The sequence below is a fragment of the Acinonyx jubatus genome, chromosome A1 (genome assembly GCF_027475565.1).
Source record: "Acinonyx jubatus isolate Ajub_Pintada_27869175 chromosome A1, VMU_Ajub_asm_v1.0, whole genome shotgun sequence".
NCBI lineage: Eukaryota > Metazoa > Chordata > Mammalia > Carnivora > Felidae > Acinonyx > Acinonyx jubatus.
The window spans coordinates 142,852,013-142,872,478 of record NC_069380.1 but is presented as its reverse complement, the minus strand read 5'-3'; the positions used below and the strand labels follow the sequence as shown (position 1 = coordinate 142,872,478).

Sequence of the window (20,466 nt, the reverse complement as noted above, 5' to 3'; positions counted from 1 at the left end):
GTCAATCTAAAAACAGTTACATTTTATAATCAACTTCTGAATATCTGATCAAATGAAGGACATCAGGAGCACAAAATAATTAAAAAGCAGCATATTACTCTGGTATTTTAATGCAGTGTATTTAACTAATTCTAACACAGACTAGATTTATTCTAACACAGATTAGTGGTCTGACATGTACTCGCTGATGGCGAAGGAACCAAGTTTGGGATGAAAATTTTGCCCTGATAGGCCTTATGTAATTTTGAGGAGATGGCAATAAATGCATAACAATGAGGAGGAATCTAGTAACTGGGAAGTACCTCTGATTTAAGTCTTTCAATTTCTGTATCTTGATCTTCAAGTTGATGCCGGAGTTGGTTAGCTGCAATTTTTTCCGTCTCTACGATCTGAACTAGATGAATGTACTTCTGCATTAACACTTCTCTCTCAATCAAAATGTCTGCATAACTTAAGAGAAAATTACACAGTTAGTCAATGAGATACTGTTCTACGGCAGTTTCATATAGAACAGCATACAGTATATTTTAGAAAGAAACCATAAATGTAGTTTGATGGCTAACTCTGCTTTATGTAAATACTAACTTTGGGCTTGCATTTGGTATCATTTTACAATATACAATTTGAATCATTTTACATATCCCTTACTAAGCTAAGAGTTCATTTAACTCTACAGAATTTGGATCATTGCCATTTTACATATCCTTCACTAAGAGGTCATTTAATGATGGCTGCCATTAGCAATTTTGCCATGTAAGTCAGACAAGTGCAAAGGAAATCTATCATTTCATAAAGAAAAAGATGTTCTCCTTTAACAAAAAACTGAAGTCTTGAACTGCTGGTACACACTTGGTTCCCAGGGACGATACTCAAAAATATTTCATTAGCTAAGTGTCTAGACAATCAGAACAGGCCTGCCCCCAAGTAGAATGAGTGAAGCAACCATCAGAACAGGCACTGGCTGGAATGGACTATGATGACTATACCGGTGACTACCAGCCCTGCTCGGCTCTCTTTAGGATTGTGAGACCATTAACATTTCTTTCACAAATCAACAGGAGCAAAATTTCATTCTAAACATAAGTGTAGGTTCTTGGGCCCTAACACCATCAGCCTCACCTGTTTCCATTTCTTTGGCCAAGTGTGTGGGAAGCCAAAACTCCCTCTTAGATTTTTACTGACTATGCAATTCTGTAGCACCTGGAATTTTGCCTCTAGATCTTGTTGCACTATTTGAGGTGGTAAAAGGTATGTTCTCCATTCACGTAATCTTTCCCAAATGATCTGATAATTGTAATAATTAATAATTACTATTTATTGAGTGCCTCAGATGTCCCATATATATTCTCATTTTATCCCCCCAGCAACCCCAGGAGATAGGCTTTATCATCCCAATTGTACACAAGAAGATTTTAATCTTCACAGAGGTCACACAGCTAGTAAGTGGCAAGGTGGGATCAAATCAACATATTTTTGACCCTAAGCCCATGTTTTGTTTCATTTTTTAATGTTTATTTATTTTGGAGAGAGAGAGAGAAAGAGAGAGGGACAGTGTGAGTGGGTGAAGGACAAAGAGAGAGGGAGACACACAATTTGAAGTAGGTTCCAGGCTCCAAGCTGTCAGCACGGAGCCCGATGCAGGGCTTGAACTCACGAACTGTGAGATCATGACCTGTGCAAAGTCGGACGCTTAACCAACTGAGCCACCCAGGTGCCCCGACCCTAAGCCCATGTTCTTAACCACAAGCTAAACTGTTTCTCTAACAAGGAATATCACAATGAATATAAACAAGAATGTTGCAGCAGACATGTCCTGAGATACTGCCCAATCTTCTATTGACTTACCTCTTACCTCTTCGTTGAGAATTTGGGTCATAGCAGCCATGTTTTTACCACAAAATCTGCCCTCATGACTACATTACACTGGTCTAAAAAGAGGTAACTGGCCCAAGCTAAACCAACTAGAGTCTTTCTCCTTGGAGTCTGGTACTGTATCTCTTATCTGTTTGCTTGAACTGATATGATATAAACTTGGAAACTCTGGTTACCATTGTCAGGTAGCCGTATTTGGCCATATCATGCCAAACAAAGTGAGTCTGCTGAGAAAGAAAATAAGATGTTCAAGAAAACAGAGATAAGAGAGACAGAAAGGTAACGACTATCTGTGTTCCTGTTAACTTGCTAGTTTCTGGTTCCTGACGCTCATGTTAATTGAATATAATTTTTACTCTTGGTTTCAGTGAGATATTAAAATTTCTGTCTAATAAGTTCTCTGCAACCTCAACTACTTTGAAATAGGTTTGTGTTACTTAGAACTAAAAGAGTCTTAAGACAATTCTAAAATCACAATTTTAGTTCAATGATCTCAACATCCTCAGCACTTACATCATGTGTGCTATTAGTGTTAGAAAAAAAACATAGTGTCAGCAATATTTTAAAGTCACTTGTTCTAAGAAATCACCCTAAGAGAGTAGAAAGAAAGGCTGTGTGAGTGGGAGGAGGTTAAAAAAAGAAGAAAAAAAAGAGCAGAGTCTTCAGAGAGATACGCTTTTAGGAACTTTAAAAGGAGAAAATAGTAATAGAACATGAGAAAAGTAGCTATTATAATAAAAATTATGCCCTTTTCATCATTTTTTACTAATTTATTACTGATTTATTACTAATATATTTATTACAAATTTATTACTAATATATCAAATTGGTATTAGGTAGCAAAACAGTATTTTTTTTTTTCCTCTTATAAAAAGTCCAGTCCAGATTGTGTGGATGAATTCATGCGGACTCATTACCCACATCTGTCTCCCTTCACTTCCAAGGCCTCACTGAAGTGCTAGGAAAATTATTTTCTGTTTAAAGAATGAAACCATAACAGCATTATAAAACAGGAAAATATGCCATCCACAGACCAGAAGTTTTAAGAAATTCCATGAAGAGGAAAACCAAGTAGAATCCGAGTGGTGGGAAATTGAGAGCAGAGGAAACCACACAAGGAGACACCTCGCATAAGCACGCTTCCCACCAAGGTGGCCAGAGCTCCAAAGTTGGAATCAAAACATTCAAAGAAATGGAGTAAGGGGTGATCATTAGAGTCTTTCATTAAACAAGTGCCTTCACAACATCTGCAAGTTAGACTCCTCCTCTTCCCAACTCCCAAAGTAAAGAAATAAAAGGCACAACTGGCAGTAGTGACGTGCCCTCAAGTCACAGCCCAGGATCTGCTCTCTGTAGGAAAAGGACCACGTCCTAAAGAAAGCTCCAAATGAGGATGCTAGACTCAGAGAGAACAAAGCTTGACTTTACACCAGACATCCACTGTGGACAGAGAACCAGAAAAGGGTCAGCACTAAGAGGGACCAGGAGTGAAATACATGTATTCTTTTTCTATTGTGAACAAATTACCACAAGCTCCCTGGTTCAAAACAACACATGTTTCTTATCTCACAGTATCTGTGCATCAGGGGTCCAGGCTCAGTTTAGCTGGGTCCTCAGCTCAGAGACTGACACACCTAACACTGAGGTTGTCAGTCAAGGTACATTCTCACCTGGAGGCTTGACTAGGGAAGAACCCACTTCCACGTTTATTCAGATTGTTGGGAAATTCATTTTCCTGAAGGTATACAACTCATGCAGCTTGGAGAGCATCTCTGACCCCAGAGATCTCTGACCCCAGTCTCTCCTTGAGGGTTTCCAACTGATTAAGTCAGGCCCACCCAGGAAAATCCCATTTAATTAACTCAAAGCAACAGATTTTTAGGATCATAATTACATCTGCAAAATCCCTTTTCCTTTGCCACATAATGTAACCTAATCAAGGGGGTGACCACTCGGCATGTTTGTCATTTACTAATGGCTAATAGCAAATCACAGGTTCCACCTGTACACACTGAAGGGTATTGGAATTACACAAGGGGGAATTCTAGCCAGCCTCCCCAGTGCCTGCCCACATACCTGAAAAGGAAGTCTGTATAAGTGACACAGATGTAAACACAGGCCAGCTACCTATAATAACCCACAAGGTCCTTCATTTAGAAGGAAAGATCACTTGAGACTTGGAAAAACCAACCCCCAAAAGAAAGGCCTCTGCAATTGGCAGTAGTACCTAAGACAGCCCTTAGTGATTCCTTCTTTCTGGTATTCATACCCTATGTAACCCCTTTGTCTTCAGTGTGAGATGGACCGGGGTGACTCATTTCGAAGGATTAGAATATGGCAAAAGTGATAGAATGGCACTTCCAAGATCAGTTTACGAGGAGACTCTGGCTTCCCTCTTGCTTGCCTTCTCTTATTGTCCTACTGGTTTGTTCTGAGGAAGCCTACACCATGTTAAGAGCTGCTGTATGGAGAGGTCCACATAGACAGACACTGAGAGAGGCCTCTGGCCAATAGCTGATGAGGACAGGACCTGAGGCTTCAATGCACAACTGATAAGGAAGTGAATCTTGCTAACAAACATGTGAGCAAACTTGGATGTGGATCCTTCCTCTTTGAGCCTTCAGATAAGACCTCCAAATTGTTGCCTTATGAGAGACCTTCAGGCAGAGACGCCCAGTTAATTCCTGACCCACAAACACTGTGGGAGGACAATAAAATGTTTGCTGTTTTAAGCACTGTGGGGTAAGTTGTTAAGCAACAATACATAAATAAATACAGCCCCAAATGAACAAACAGAAAATATAATAAACAAACAGGATAATCCAAACAACAGAGATATGTTACCTTCAGAGAGATATGGAAGGATATTAGAGTCATAAGGTAACAAGGGACTGCTATGGAAAAGAAGGAACTAGGTAACAAGAAGAGTTCTTGGAAACAAAAAATGATTATTGGGGCGCCTGGGTGGCACAGTCGGTTAAGCATCCGACTTCAGCCAGGTCACGATCTCGCGGTCCGTGAGTTCGAGCCTCGCGTCAGGCTCTGGGCTGATGGCTCAGAGCCTGGAGCCTGTTTCCGATTCTGTGTCTCCCTCTCTCTCTGCCCCTCCCCCGTTCATGCTCTGTCTCTCTCTGTCCCAAAAAAATAAATAAACGTTGAAAAAAAATTAAAAAAAATGATTATTAAAATTTCACAGGTCAATGAATGCGCTAAATGATAAAGCAGACACGATTGAAAACTAAGCTAGGTGGCTGGAGACATAAAGAACACTGAACAAGAACAACAAAAAGAAAAACACAAAGAGATTGGAAATAGGGAAGAAAACCTGAGCAAAAATGAGTATAGATCCAAGAGATCTAATATCTACCTTATGGGAGTTCCAGAATGGGAAAAAACAGAGATTGTGATGGGGAAGAAATAAGCAAGAAATGGAAGAAAACTTCCCTGAACTGAACACAGCACAGTTCAAAGAGAAAGCATAATCTAAATGCCAGACAGGATAAATGAAAAAATTTCATACCCTGATACATCCTGGTAAAATATCAGAGCTCTAAGGATAAGGAACAATTATAAAAGCCTCCAAAGAGAAATCACAATTTATCTAAAGAAAGCAAGAATCAAAATGACATACTTGTCACCAGTAACCTGGGACACTAGATCACAGTAGAGAACTGAAGAAAATGTCTGAACCCAAATTCCCACACCCAGGCAAGTGCCAGTTGAAGACAGAAGCCGTTTACTAACGATCACATTTACTATCGGAGAAAAATTATGAGGAGGCTTTCCAACCAAACAAAACAGAATACAAAGACAAGAGTTAACATGGAATGCAAGAATACAAGCCCGCAGAAGTAATAAAAAAAAAATGCTAGAAAGAAATTAAAATATTCTCCTTCAAAAAGCAAGGATTCAAGTGCATGATTATATTTCGTTCTCCATGGTATCAAACACCAGTCTTAATACTTTGGAAAATATTTATAAAACCGTGTTTTTTATTTTGTTTTCTCTCATTGGTTTTTTATTTTGAGAATCAACAGAGGCTTAATTAAATTTAGGAACAGAAGGTAAATGTTTAAAAGTTTATAAATAGAGAGTAAATAATAAAGTAATAAAACCTCAGTTTGTGGAAAGAAGAGAACAATAAAGAAAGACACATTAAATGTCTTAATTTACTTACCTTTCATAGCAGAGACTCATTACACGCTTCTCAAAGTTGATAAAGAGAGTTAATTATATTATTTTAAGACATAAACAACCAATTTAAAAGCCAAGAATATGTAAGTAGCAAAAACTGAGGGGACAAAGGGAGAGTAGGTAAATGGTTTTGCAAGAGTGTTAAATTCTTCATCTTTATAGCGGCGAACCAATAGTAGGGCCCAAAGTCATTAAATCAAGAAGTTAAGGACATCATGGAATATAATATGTGAATAATTAATAGCGAGAGAGAAAAGGACGTACTTAAAGAGTAAAAATTGTTTATCAAATTTGGTCAAGAGTTTGCGACACCTGGGTGGCTCAGTCAGTTGAGCATCCGACTCCTGATTTTGGCTCAGGTCATGATCCCAGGGTCATGGGACTGAGCCCCATGTTGGGCTCTGCACTGACTTTGGAGCCTGCTCGAGATTCTCTCTCTCTCTCTCTCTCTGTCTCTCTCTCTCTCTTCCTCTGTCCCTCTCCCCCACTGGCGTGCTCTCTCTCTCAAATTAAAAAAAAAAATTGGTCAAGAGCTTCAGGAATGATAATATTCCGTACCGGCAAAGATAAGACAAAAGGGGTACTCTGTACCAGAGCGAGACAGTCTAGGAGACAACAACACAACAAGTATCAAGACAGCTTAAAATGTCATCCTTTGTCATAGTCGTTTCAAGTATAATAATCTAACCCAAGGAAAATAAACAGTGACTTGCACAAAGATGTATAAAAAAACAAGATTTTCATTCATTAAAACAAATATAATAAAACCGAATCTAAATATAGATGCATATAATATGAAAGTGATGAAACAATGGAATGATACAAGCCATTTAAAGTCATATTTTAAAAAAATGGTTAACATAATGGAACGTACTCAAGACCCACTAATAAATTAACAAAAAAAAAACCCAGAAGATTAAAGTAAATATAATTTGTACATGCACATGTGTTAGATAGAGCAATGACAGGTGATTTTTAATTACTTCTTTTGTGCTTTTCTGTATTTTGCAACATCTCTACAATATTAAGTGGCAAAAAGAAAATACGTAAATCCTAATGGCAGTTATTTACTCTGTGAGGTGGGCTTCTGTAACATGTAGTAGTTTCTTTATATGTTCCTGTGACTCCAAATTCACTCTTCAGTATGTACTGAATGTTGTTATATACCCAAAAACTGTTCAAAGCATTGGAGACAGGAGTAAACAAAATAGGAAGAAAAAAAAAATCTGTGCCCTCATGGAATTTACATTGTAGTAGGGAGCAAGAGACAATAAAATAAATTTTTAAAATATATAGTATGTTACATGATGATTAGTACTTAAATGAAAAAGCAGGGCCAGGGGAGTAGGATAGGAAGTGGGGGAGACGGGGGTGATAATGTTAACCAGGCTGTGAGAGAGGGTCTCCCTGAGAAGATGTTATTGGAGTCATGACCTGAAGCTGTGAGCCATGTGGCTAGCTGGTTGGAAAAGCATTCCCATTAGAGGGAATATCATGTGTGAAAGCTCCGTAGTGGGAACAGGCCTGGGCTGCCTGAGGAAAGGCAGAGTGGCTGGTTTACTGGAGGGGAGTAAGATGAGAGGCAGAAGAGAGAACAGGATTCTAAACCATGCAAAGCCCTGTGGACCAACATAAAGTCTCAGGTTTTCACCATGAATGAGATTCAGAGCTTTGACTGGAGGCATGGCAAGATCTGACATTCGAACAGGATCACACTGGCTGCAGTAATGGGAAAAGACAGAGGTGGGGGGTGGAGTGCGAGGACAGAGAAAGGAAGACCAGTTGGAGGCTCCACAATAATCTAGGCAAAGATATTAAAGATTAGCTCAGCACCTGACATGGGGCCTGAAACGAAACAGGCATTCACATAAAGGTCATTGCTAAATGAAAAATAGTTACCTAAGATAATTTACTCTGCACATTGTATTTTTCTTCACATAATAATTTTCATTTTTCATAATTCTCAAGTCATTCAATTTATTTAATCGGTTCTCTCTAGTTCACTACTCTTACTGGTGTGTCTACTTCACTTTATACCACAGGGCTTTCCTTATATATGCCACTAGTAAGTGGATTGTGCAAATCAACTGGAAATGCTTCCTTCGATGTAGGAATTTTCAGAGCAGTGGTATTTCTATTTTACTATATCTCCAATGTATCTTCTATCTGATTAAATTTTCCAGTTGCTCAAGTTTAAGAATTTCTGCCTGATCTATTATTTGTGATTGTTTTTAATTTCGTGTGTGTGTTGTTTAGTTTAACTTCCACCAGGGGAGAAAATAGTCTCTTCGCTGCCAAGTGAAATAATAAAATTAAGCCATATAAATCAACATGATGAAAGCCAAATTCATGTGTCCAGTACTAACAGATGGCAAGTCTGAGGTATATATAGGAGAGTAAAATATTCATGTGTAATATGTATAATCAAAACCAAAACACCACTATTCCATATGGGAGAAAAGGAAGCATTCCAATAGAATCCTAAAGAGTCCAGAGAAGTACAGCATAATAGCATAGGCCTTAATTATTTTTATAGAAGAGTAAAAATTATATTAGCTTCACAAGAAATGGTTAGATGAGCCAGACCCTCATCCTACTTACTTTGATTGAAGACTTATTTGCTAATGAGATAGATAGATAGATAGATAGATATGCTAATGAGATATGTATAATGAGAACTGTAGTAAAACCCAAACTAAAAACTCATAGGTGACTGAAGAAAAACTTGCACCAGCTCCAGGATTATGATCAATTTTACTGAGAAAACTCTTTCGAATCAGCATTTTTTCACATCAGGGGGAGCATGATGTCTTTGGGAATTGGGAAAAACCAGTCCTGGATAACGGCAGTACAGTTCCCATCTAGACAGTATTTGTGCACTGACAGCAGCCGGCTTATCTACACAAGACTGTGCCTCCGTAGATTTACTCACGGGCACTTCAGCATTGCTATTATCCACTTTTTCTGGCTTTCAAATTCTCTTACATCAATGGTTCTACTCCATTGGTTAATCAGTATTTGTTAGCTGTCACATTAGGGTAAGTTTCTAACCGTGTATCACCCCCAACAATCTTTTCTCTCTCTACTGATAGATAGGCTCTTTTCTCCTAAGCTTGCCTCCTTTACAATGAATGGAAACACAAGCATCTCCATTAGAAGAGATTAAAAAGAGGAATAAAATTTAAAGACTAAAATTCCCTGTTCTAAATATTGCTCCTTCTTTCCAGTTCACAGTTAGTAGTTCATTATTTAAACATTTGACTAACTATGGGGCATATGGAAAGTTGTCAATAATCCTTTCCAAAACACAATCTGATATAAAAAACAAGCAAAATATTGCTATAAGAAAATATAACAGAAAGTCAATAGTGGTAAAATCATCATTTCGGGGCAGAGAAATTTTAAGGAACATTTATTTCTAAAAAAAAAAATATTTTATAGTGCTGTATTATAAAACTGAAGAAAATTGTATTGATGACTCTTTCTTAACACTGATGCTTTTATTTCTTTACAAATAAATGTGCAGAATAGTATTGCTAGAATTCTCTTTATGATCACAAAAGTTCTTTAGCAAGAGCATATATCTAACTATATTCAATAAACCCAAATGGATTAAAGGAGTTTATAAATTCTCATATTCAATTTCCACTACAAGGACTCCAAATAAAATAGCAATGGAAACAAGTGTTGGTGAGGATGTGGAGAAATTAGAACTCTCATAAATTGCTAGCTAGTGGAAATATAAAATGGTGCAGCCACTATGGAAAACAGTTTGTTGGTTCCTCAGAAAGTTAAACATAGAGTTAACATATGACTTAATAACTCAACTCCTATGTACACCCAAGAGAATTCAAAACATGTCCACAAAAATGTGTACACAAATATTCACAGCAGCAAATGTTCATCAATGAATGAGTAAACAAAATGTGGTACACTCATACAATGGAATAGTATTCCACCACAGAAAGAACAGAGGATTCATTATGCTATTACAACACGGATGAACTTTGATAACATTATAAGTAAAAGAAGCCAAACACAAAAGGCTTGTATGATTCCATTTATACAAAATGTCCACAATGGGCAAATCCACAGATACAGAAAGTAGATCAGTAGTTGGCTAGGGCTAGGGAAAGCAGGAAATGGGGAGTGAATGCTAACAGATATTGGGGTTTTGAGGGGTGTTGAAAATGTTCCAGAATCAGAGAGTGGTGATGGTTACACAGCCTTGTGAATATACTAAAATCCATTAAGTTGTATGCTTTAAAATGGTAGGTTTTATGGCATATGAATTATATTTCGGTTTTTTAAGTATTTTTTTAAAGCAATGGAACAACCTCCCCACCAAAAGCAATATTTGCACTGTGTCATAATTCAAAACTCTGTCAAAAAATAAGTACAGGGCAAAAAAAAAAATGGTGCAAGGGAATTTAGAACAAATACAAACAGATATTTTTTTCATACAAAAAGCTCATAAACAAACTGATAAGAAAAACACCAAGAGAAAAAACAAGCATTGGACATAAGATGCCAATTCATATAGGAAACATAAACAAATATTAACAATGGCAAAAAATAGTCAATTTCACCAATAATCAAGGAAATTATCATTACACCAAGATACCATTTTTTACCCATCAATATAATACAAATTTTTCAAAAAAATGATTCCAGCTTTTTCATGTCTTAGCAGAGGGAGATTAAATTGGTACCCACATTTCTGAAAAGCAATTTGCCACTGTGCCAGAAGCAGGAGATAAGAGGTGAGCAACAGATTTGTGTTGAAGGAATTCAGACTGACAGAGAGCAACAGACATAAACAAATCAATACAGTAATTTCGAAGGTACTTTAAAAGAAATAAAGGGTTGCAGTAGGGGCCCAAGAAGGGAATGGTCAGTCCTTTCTACAGGGGAAGAAAGTGGCCCAGGGAGGGTAATGCAGATGAATGAGAGCTGAGTCTCTCTGTTTAAAACTTTCTATACTAAGAAGTCAATTGAATATAATAACCAAAATTACTAATATGAAACCTGGAGTTCTACCAGGCACGTATGTTCTTTTCAGAAAGGCACTCTGGTCCCCTGTGGAGGATGGATTAGGAGGCAAACTTAGAAGTGAGACAGGTGAGGTGGCTGAGCAGTAAGCCAGGCAACCACTGTCGGCACAGGAATAGAGACCAGATGTTCCAGGGTTCAAATCCACATCTGGCTGAATGGACATGAGCAGTGAGGGCAGAGGGTACAGGATGGCATCCTGCTGGCTTGAGTGACTGAGTACATGTGTACAGGGGACTATACTCTGGTAGGAAGAAGGGGAGGTGGAAAAAAATTTGAGGTTAGCCCGCAGGGGGAGGGGGTATACAGTTAGGTCAATATAGAAAGATGGTCCTACACATACTAGAGGCAATACATCTTCCTAATTAAGTACATAGGTTTCAGAGTTAGCCTGACCTGGATTTGAGGATCAGCTCTGCCACTTAGTAGACTGGTGATCTTTGGGATGTTATTTCATCCTCTAAGACCTCAGACTCAATGGAGATAGAACCACCGATTTCATGGGCCGTTGTGACTGTTCAGTGAGAAGAGAACATGGAGCACTTAGCACGGTACCCAGCATTAATGAAAGCATGGGGAAAGGGTGACTCCATCCACCTGGGGGAAGCCTTGGCAGTGGATGACTGGTGAGGAGAGAAAGGAACAAGGGCACAGAGCAGTGACATTAAAGAAAGGGACAGAACACAGGGGACAGTGAAAGAGGAGAAGAAATGATCAAAGGAGTAGAAGAATCAGGAGCGACGTCCTAGAAGCAAAAGGAAAGAGAATTTCAAGAGAAGATTTAGGTCTCTACATAATGATGTTTAAAAAACAACAACAACAACAACAACCTCTTCAGGAGGCATCTGGGTGGTTCAATTTGTTAAGCACCCAACTTCAGTTCAGGTCATGATCTTGCCGTTCATGAGTTCCAGCGCTTGCATCGGGCTCTGTGCTGTGAGTACGGAGCCTACTTCAGATCCTCTGTCTCCCCCTCTCTGCCCCTCTCCTGCTCACACTCTCAAAAATAAATAAACATTAAAAAAATAATAAAATAAAATAAAAAACAACCTCCAAATTAGTGTGAAAGGAAGGTTGAGAATAATATGAATAGTCAGTAAAAGAGTATGTAATATTACCTATCTTATCTATTTATCTAACAGATATGCAAATGTATGAAAACACTAAGCAGGAGACTGTTACCAGTAAATACCTTTGAGGAATAAGTGAGCTCGGGGAATGTGGGGAAGGGAAGGTGGAGCATATGAATGGAATAACTTTTTACTCTCTCTACTTTTCATTGTTTGGATTCTTTCTTTCTTTCTTTCTTTCTTTCTTTCTTTCTTGCTTGCTTGCTTGCTTTGCCTTCTTTCTTTTTTTTATTAGAGAGGTTGCACTTATGTACTATTTGTGTAATTAAAAAATAAGTATTACTGGAAAGTTGAAGTTATATAAGGAAAGAAAAGCTTTGGAAAGACGCTGTCGACTCGGCTAACAACAGTTGCTGTGTGGTGGGGACAGAAACCCATCACAAAGGGCTGGAAAAGGAGCAGGAGCTGTGTGAGGAAGGAGAACAACCCAAGCATTTCTTCAGGAAGCCTGTCTATGCAGCAAGAGAGGGCAGCTGGAGGAGGATGCGGGGCCAAGGGAGGGATTTTAATTTCTTGTTTCAAGGTGGGAGAGATTCAAAGAGAATCTAGGAATACAGGAAAAAAGCCAGAGCCAGCTTGGTAAACAGATGGAATGTATAAGAAAGGGAATAACGGATGGAGCAAGGGAATCAGAGGGAAGAGGCTCAAGGCAGAAATTTGCCTTGAAGCAGCACTAGTTCTTGGGGCAGCCAAGAGCCTGTTGGGGGGGCGCCCCCTGCAGGCGGGCTGGGGTTCACGTGCAGACAGACAGAGCGCCTGTTCTACTGCAAGCTCCTGGTGCTGTGCAAACAAACTGAAGAAAAAACACTGTGAAGAACAGGAAAGAGAACCAGCAGGTGAAAGTATTAACCAAAGGCTGAAAATAAAGAAATTCAACCCCAACTTTTCCCTGTAGAAAACAATTTCTACCATCTCATCAAGTGAAATCTTTCATAGTTTGCAGACACACCTTTTCTCTCTTTCTCTGCAGGTTCTAAGGAAGAAAGTGCTGACGTCTCTTTCATCATGTCCAATCTGGAGGCAAAGGCCTGACAAAACTTCTTATTAAAAAATATATATATCAAATGAACAAAATCCATATCTTCAGCTTTAAAGTAGCAATAGTAGTGATAGTCTTATTATTACAAGAAGAATACAAAATATAGCTTTAGGCTATGACATCACTGTCCATTTCTCATTTTCTAGTCCTGTCAGTTCACCGTGATAAACAAAGCGTTTTTAGCTTTGTTCTGATTTGTGAAGGATTTCTTCCTGTACATATATAAAGAGCTGATTTTATGGGGATGATATGATACACACAGTGGCCTTTAGTGTTGGGATAGATTTTATAATATACACTTCACTCTAAATTATGCCTCCATCCAATTAAAAGGATGAGGTTACAGGCACTAGGTGTCTGGAGCAGTTACCATGATGGCTTGTGTGTGTATGTGTGTGTGGTTGTGTATGCTGTGTGTTGTGTGTGTGTGTGTGTGTGTGTGTGTGTGTGTGTGGTGTATGCTGTGGGGGAGGGGGGAACAGATTGATAGAGGGGGAAAGAGAGAGAACAAACAACAGGCTGCCTGAGGCACATGTCATCAAAAGGACTACAGATAAAAACAGACCCAAGAGGCCGGATTAGAGCTTTCTTTAGTGGACAAAAGGATAAGACTTAACTGAAAGACTTAACTAGAGGATTAAGTCTCTATGCTCTCAAGTTCAGGACTGACAGGATGAGGGAATGGGTTCTGTCAAACCCTTGCCAAACTAAATCTGACATGAGCTTTATAGAATGGAAGCACACACTGAATTCCTCTTCCCTTGCAAATGCCCTCCCCACTGAAAAAAGCCTAAGATCCACCTGCCATATGCACACACCAAGAGGAGGGAAGACTGTCAAGATGGGGGTTTGAGCAGAGTTTCAGTTAAAAAATTAGAAAGCAGGGGAAAGGTACATTGGGACAGTCTCAACCACTGAAAGCATAAGCCATACGTTTGCAGGGAGGAAAAAAGGAAAAGCTGTGCACATTCTGTGGCTCACTGTACCAGGTGCAATATTCTCCACCTCTCCAACTTTTCAAAAGTCTTCCTCTAACCCCAGCTTTGGTAGAAACCTAAAGCCAGCTTTCCCCTCAGGACATACCTTACTTCTCCAGTAGCTTCGGATACTCATTTTCTCATATCTTCCCTAGCAAGGGCAAGGAGACCCCTCAGAATCACACGGCTCCTCACTGCCCCTTCCAGGCAATCAAACCCTCCAATTCCCCTCAGAGGCCCCTCCTGACCAGTGCTCACCATCTTGGCCCCACAAACCTACTTTCATCCATCATTTCTTCTCCCAGTAAGTGACACTATCCATGCTAGGGCCCTGAGAGATGTGTTAGATATCATCCTGGTCTAATACTGCCCACATCCAGGTGGTCACAAAGTCCTCTGAAGTCATCCCCCACCCCATCTCTGGAACACTTTCTAGCTCTCTCTTCTTAACTGTCATAGACCAGGTCCTTCAGGTATTATGCTTAGACCAGCATGGGGAGAGCTTTGGTATCTCTGCACACCTAGATCCTCTTCCAGGCCATAGCTACCTTCTACCTGCCGAGACTTCGCTTGGTCCATGTTCCAGTGGATAAAATGTGGAGACACAGTGCTGTGGATGTTGTCTTTTCAGTCAGTGAGCCCTAAGGACCCGCAATTACCTGGGTCAATGTTTTTGACCATCCTAATGTCAATGACTAAACCAACCACGATAGACAGATACGGCCAAGAAGACAACAACAACAAAAATCAGATTATTAGGAACGTCCAAAATTCCATACCCAACTAGCAAACCACTTATGGAATAAACATAGACTTCACTGCTGTTAAAATGCTCTGGCCTCAGCTCATCCAGACAAAAACATGACTGAGTCTTGCTAGCAGCTTCCCATGAACTGGTGCCAATAATATGTGATGGAATGATATTTTAAATGTGCCAGTGTTCTAGAAAGTAATATTGGCCAAATTCAAAAAAAAAAAAAAAAAAAAGAACGTAAAACAAGTTTTCTGGACCACATCGGAGCTTCAGAATGAGAATGTAATTTCCAAAAAGATTTTTCCTTGGGCCAGATCTAAGGGAGAAAACATGCAATTCAACATCCAGAAAAGGACCCAAAGATCCTCTGAAGGCAAACTGGAGCAAGTAGATTCATCTCGGAGGTACAACAAGCCAGCAGCAAGAATGTGGTATCTGTGGCACACAAGGACAGCATGCCCAAGCCAGTTCTGAAAAGACATCCCAGTAAAACAGCAGAGACCAGGAAAAGGGCTCTGAGCAGTCCCTGTTTCTATGTAGTGTCTGCAGGGAGCTCAAAAAAAATTAGTCTCAGGCTAAAATAGCCATCAGTTAGTCAAAAGCTCAGACTTTTAAAAAGAGGGATTTAAAAAAACCGTAATTATTGAGCATTTTCTATTAAAAAGGCAGTGGCACCAAATTAACGCTCTAAAGGTGAAATATTTAGTCATCCAATCAGTTGTTTAATTAGCACAATGCCAAGCAAAACTGGCTGACAAATTCCTTCTCTGAATCAGCTTCATTTACTTTCTGGCTCTGCACATGTATGAACAGTCAGAATGAATTTCACAAATCCAAGTTCACACCAAAAACTCAACTTAATGAAACTTAAATGAAAAAGTTGTTATCCTCCCGATTTATTAAACAGAAAATGTAAGAAGCATCTCAATGCAAAAAGTCAAATGCAAGAACTCAAGTATAAAGCAGTCTGATTAAAAAGAAATCATCAAAGAACCCAGTCCTGGGCCTCAAATCAAAGGAAAAGCAAATCTAATGGACCAAAAAGGCAGGACATTTTTAAAAAAATCAATTATTAACTAAATCTTCAAATCCACAAGAGAATTCTTATCATTCGGTCTCCTAAATCACCAAAGTGATTTCTAAAGTCTATGTTTCTGACAAGATCACACGAGCCCTGGTTTCGATCATATGTCAATCAACACCAAATACTGACCCACTTCCACGTATATGACAAAGTTCCCATAGCATAGAAAAATAGTGATTTAAAAATGATTTAAAATGGGGCGCCTGGGTGGCTCAGTCGGTTGAGTGTCCGACTTTGGCTCAGGTCACGACCTCATGGCTTGTGAGTTCGAGCCCCGCGTTGGGCTCTGGGCTGATAGCTCAGAGCCTGGAGCCTGTTTCGGATTCTGTGTCTCCCTCTCTCTGCCCCTACCCTGTTCACACTCTGTCTCTGTCTCTCTCAAAATTAAATAACACATTTAAAAAATATGATTTAAAATAATTTTAAAAATTAGATTTAAAATCTAACCATTTTTGAAGGAATCCATACTCTGTATTTGGTCCAACATGGTATTTGCTCAGCAACCACAGAGGCATTCTAGGCTACTACGAGTATCTGGCTTTTCTGGAGTTGAAAAAAAAAGGGGGGGGGGGCAAATACACACGTTTTAACTTATTTGTATCATTTTAATTCCCAGGTAGGAGAGAACAGAAGCAGTCACAGAGATTGTGTCCAGAAATAACCTAAGCTCTACCTTGCCAACCTGATACTTAGTTCACCTTTGAAGACCCAGCCTTCTTTCTACAGCAAGTCACTGTACTATAGAGCACAGTCTGGAGCAAAACCCTCAGACAGAAACAATGAGACAAAAGACAGCCGAACAGTGTGCCAGGATCACGATGTGGGCAAGCTATCCCCAGGGCCCACTTGGTGAGCAGCATTTGGTCGCCAACCCTGGGCATCTCAGAGAAGTATTCTGAAGAGGAGGGAAGAAAAGGGACTGAAATATTTTGCAAATAACATCTTCTACTCTCAACCCTAACCTCATACTAATCTACCTTCATCTGTGAACAGAGAAAGAGAAAAAGAAACAGAAGAGGGGAAGAGTAAAGAGAGAAGGAGACGATAATAAAGACAGTTACAATAGAAAACACTGGTAAAAGGTTCTGGAGTCAGACTGATGTGTGGGAAGCTCAGCTCTGCAGCGTAACAACTTCGTTTTACATGTTGGCCAATCTGCTTAATAATCATGCATCTTTGTTTTCTCATCTACAAAGTAGGGCTAATAACACCCTGCTGGGTAGTTGTGAGGAATAAACAAAGTATGTAAAGCACTTAGCATGCCGCCTGCCACAGAGGAGGTAGGTGGTTAATATAAAGAAGCTTAAGAAAGAAGAGGAGTGGGAGGGGATGAGACGGAGAGAACTTTCAGAGAAAAAATCTCAAGGGTTAAATCAATCAATCTGAAAATATTTCTTGGTCACCTACCACATAATTAGCACCGTGCTTCATTCAGAAATGAAGCATCCTCCTCCTTACTCTCCAGGTGCACACAATCCACCTCAAGAAACAGAAATCACACGTGCAAAATATGTAAAAAAACAAAAACAAAAACCCACCTCTATTGTGCTCAATTGTTAGATATTCGACGTGTACTACTGCAAGCACCGCAGCCATGTGGAGAAGGGGCCTATGAGGGCAACTTGTCCGGGGAGTTTCAGGGTCAGGGGTGGTTAGAGGCAGGAACGGGCACTTCCGAGAAGCAGGGGGCATGTCAGGGGAAGGAAAAGAAGATGTGCCCCAGCTGGAATTTTGCACCTAAAACACCAGGAATATGAGTAGGCAGTTGGGGGGTGACGAAAGACTGGACGAGGGATGAGACAGGCAGGAAAGCAGACAGCATGGGAGCCAGCTAAAGCAAAAGCGGACTGGACTTCAGAAATGAAGATGAAAAATAAAAGAGAAGGATCTGCCTGAGTCTCTTTCAGATTTCTCGTTCTTGTTTGAGGCTGAGTGCATTCTTTCTTCCTGATATTTCTTAGGAGGAAACAAAATCATACTCTTCTATCTCCCTAGATAAAGTCAGCATCACCCTTCTTGATACCTAGGCTGCCCAGGGCAGAGTTTATAAATGTGGGCTTGGTGGAGTCCATATCCGGGCTCTGCCACTTACCAACTGTGTGACCTGAGGCAAGCAAACTAACCGGCTGGGCCTTACTTCCCTTCTCTGTAAAAGAGGGGTAATTATAATATCCCACTCTCAGATTGTTGAGCAGATAAGCAATTCAATACATTTAATAAATTGCCTTACTTGAGAAGCACTTAGAAGAGTGCCTGGCACACAGGAACAATCCACAAAAGTAACCTGATATTATTATTGTTACATCTATTAGCCATCTTTAGCCAGAATATAGCCGTAGAAAGCACAAAGAAGCATCTCGCATGTCACTAAGGAGGAGGTACCAAGGGGAAACCCATCTTGGAATTTCAAGTTCTTCCAAAACTACAGCCAACAGTGAAAACCCCAAGGCAAGACACCCAGTCAATCCAGTGTCACACAGAGGATGTGAGCCCATACCTGGCTTGGTGAATGGCCTCCATCCACTCTTTACCATCCTGCTCCTCCTCACAGCGCAACTCCAGGGGTTTCTGACCTTCATGGCCAAAAAGAACGGTAAAGTAATACTAGAGAGAAAAACAAACAAAGTTTAGTTTTATTTTTCAAGCCTGACCGCATAATACACTATTTTCCTACAAAGGGTGTATGTGTAAAAAATGCATCAGCTTTATGTAAATCATATTTCAAAATGTAATATCACTCCCAGTCCACTTGGCAATGACTTTGCACCTAGAAGATACAATAGGTTGCATCTTAACGCCCTTCAGTAAGAGTCAACCCGCAACACCTCACTCGATATAGATATTTGATAAGGCTACAAGGTATTTGATAAGGCTACACATATGCAGGATTAAAACTCCTTGCTGACATTTCTAAACCTAATAAAGGATATCTAACCAAAACCTTACTACAAACATCTTACCTATTGGTGTGCTACTGCAAGCAACCTTTCTGAAATCAAAAATAAGAAAAAGATGGCAGTTATCACTACTTACATTTGCTAATTCTCTCTGGTGGGCAATATAGAAAAATAAAGGAAAAAAGGCACAAGAAATGGAAAGCAAGGGAAAAACTCATTTTTCACAGCTGATATAATTGTCTATATTAAAAATTAATTGAAGAAGACATCCAGAGGGCTAACAGACACATGAAAAGATGCTCAACATCACACATCATCAGAGAAATACAAATCAAAACCGTATTGAGATATCACCTTAAACCTGTCAAAATGGCTAAAATTAACAACACAAGAAAAAACAGGTGTTGGCGTGGATGTGGAGAAAGGGAAATGTTCTTGCACTGCTGGTGGGAATGCAAACTGGTGCAGCCACTCTGGAGAACAGTATGGAGGTTCCTCAAGAAACTAAAAATAGAATTACTCTATGATATAGCAATTTCACTACTAGGTATTTACCCAAAAGATACAAAAATGCAGATTTGAAGGGGTACATGCACCCAAATGTTTATAGCAGCATTATTAACAACAGTAGCCAAACTATGGAGAGAGCCAAAATGTGCATCAATTGATGAATGGATAAAGATCACACACACACACACACACACACACACACACACACTGGAATATTACTCAGCCATCAAAAAGAATGAAATCTTGCCATTTGCAATGACATGGATGGGGCAAGAATGTATTATGCTAAGTGAAATAAGTCAGGCAGAGAAAGACAAATACCATATGATTTCACTCATACGTGGAATTTAAGAAAACAAGCATATGAACATACGGGAAGGAGAGGGGGAGAGAAGAGAGGGAAACAAGCCACAAGAGACTCATAATGACAGAGAACAAACTAGGTTGATGGATGGAGGTGGGTGGGAGGTAGGTTAGATGGGTGACGAGTACTAAGGAGGGCACCTGTTGTGATGAGCACTGGATGTTAAGTGATGAATCACTGAATTCTACTCCTGAACCCAATATTGCACTGTATGTTAACTAAAATTAAATTTAAAAAAAAAATGAAGAAAAAAAGAAACAAAACAGATGAGCATATGGGAAGGCGGAAAGAGAGAGAGGAGGAAACACACCATAAGAGACTCTTAAAGACAGAGAACTGTGGGTTGATAAAAAAAAATTCATTGAAAAACTACTAGAATAAGACCACCAAACAAAATTGCTGGGGATAAAATCAATATACAGCACTTTGGTATAATATCAACAAACACAAAACTTAATTTTGAAAACAAAGCATTTGTAATAACAAATACAAATAGGACTAAATCCAAGAAAATATGTTTATCATCTCTAAGAAGTCAACTAATCTATAGTTTCAATGCATTCCAATAAAAATATCAATAGTTTTTGTTTTTG

At 39.4% G+C, this 20,466-nt stretch overlaps 1 protein-coding gene across 4 annotated transcripts in view; it reads right to left on the bottom strand.

Annotated features, from left to right (window-relative positions):
- Positions 1-20,466, bottom strand: part of RASGRF2 (Ras protein specific guanine nucleotide releasing factor 2) — a 236,885-nt gene that overhangs the window by 143,238 nt on the left and 73,181 nt on the right. For all 4 annotated transcript variants that reach the window (XM_027039115.2, XM_027039104.2, XM_027039121.2 and 1 more), the window contains exons 2-3: positions 18,600-18,706; positions 303-450 (exon numbers count right to left, since the gene is read on the bottom strand). In XM_027039115.2, the coding sequence (XP_026894916.1) occupies positions 303-450; positions 18,600-18,706 (255 nt within the window). The remainder of the gene's footprint in view (positions 1-302; positions 451-18,599; positions 18,707-20,466) is intronic.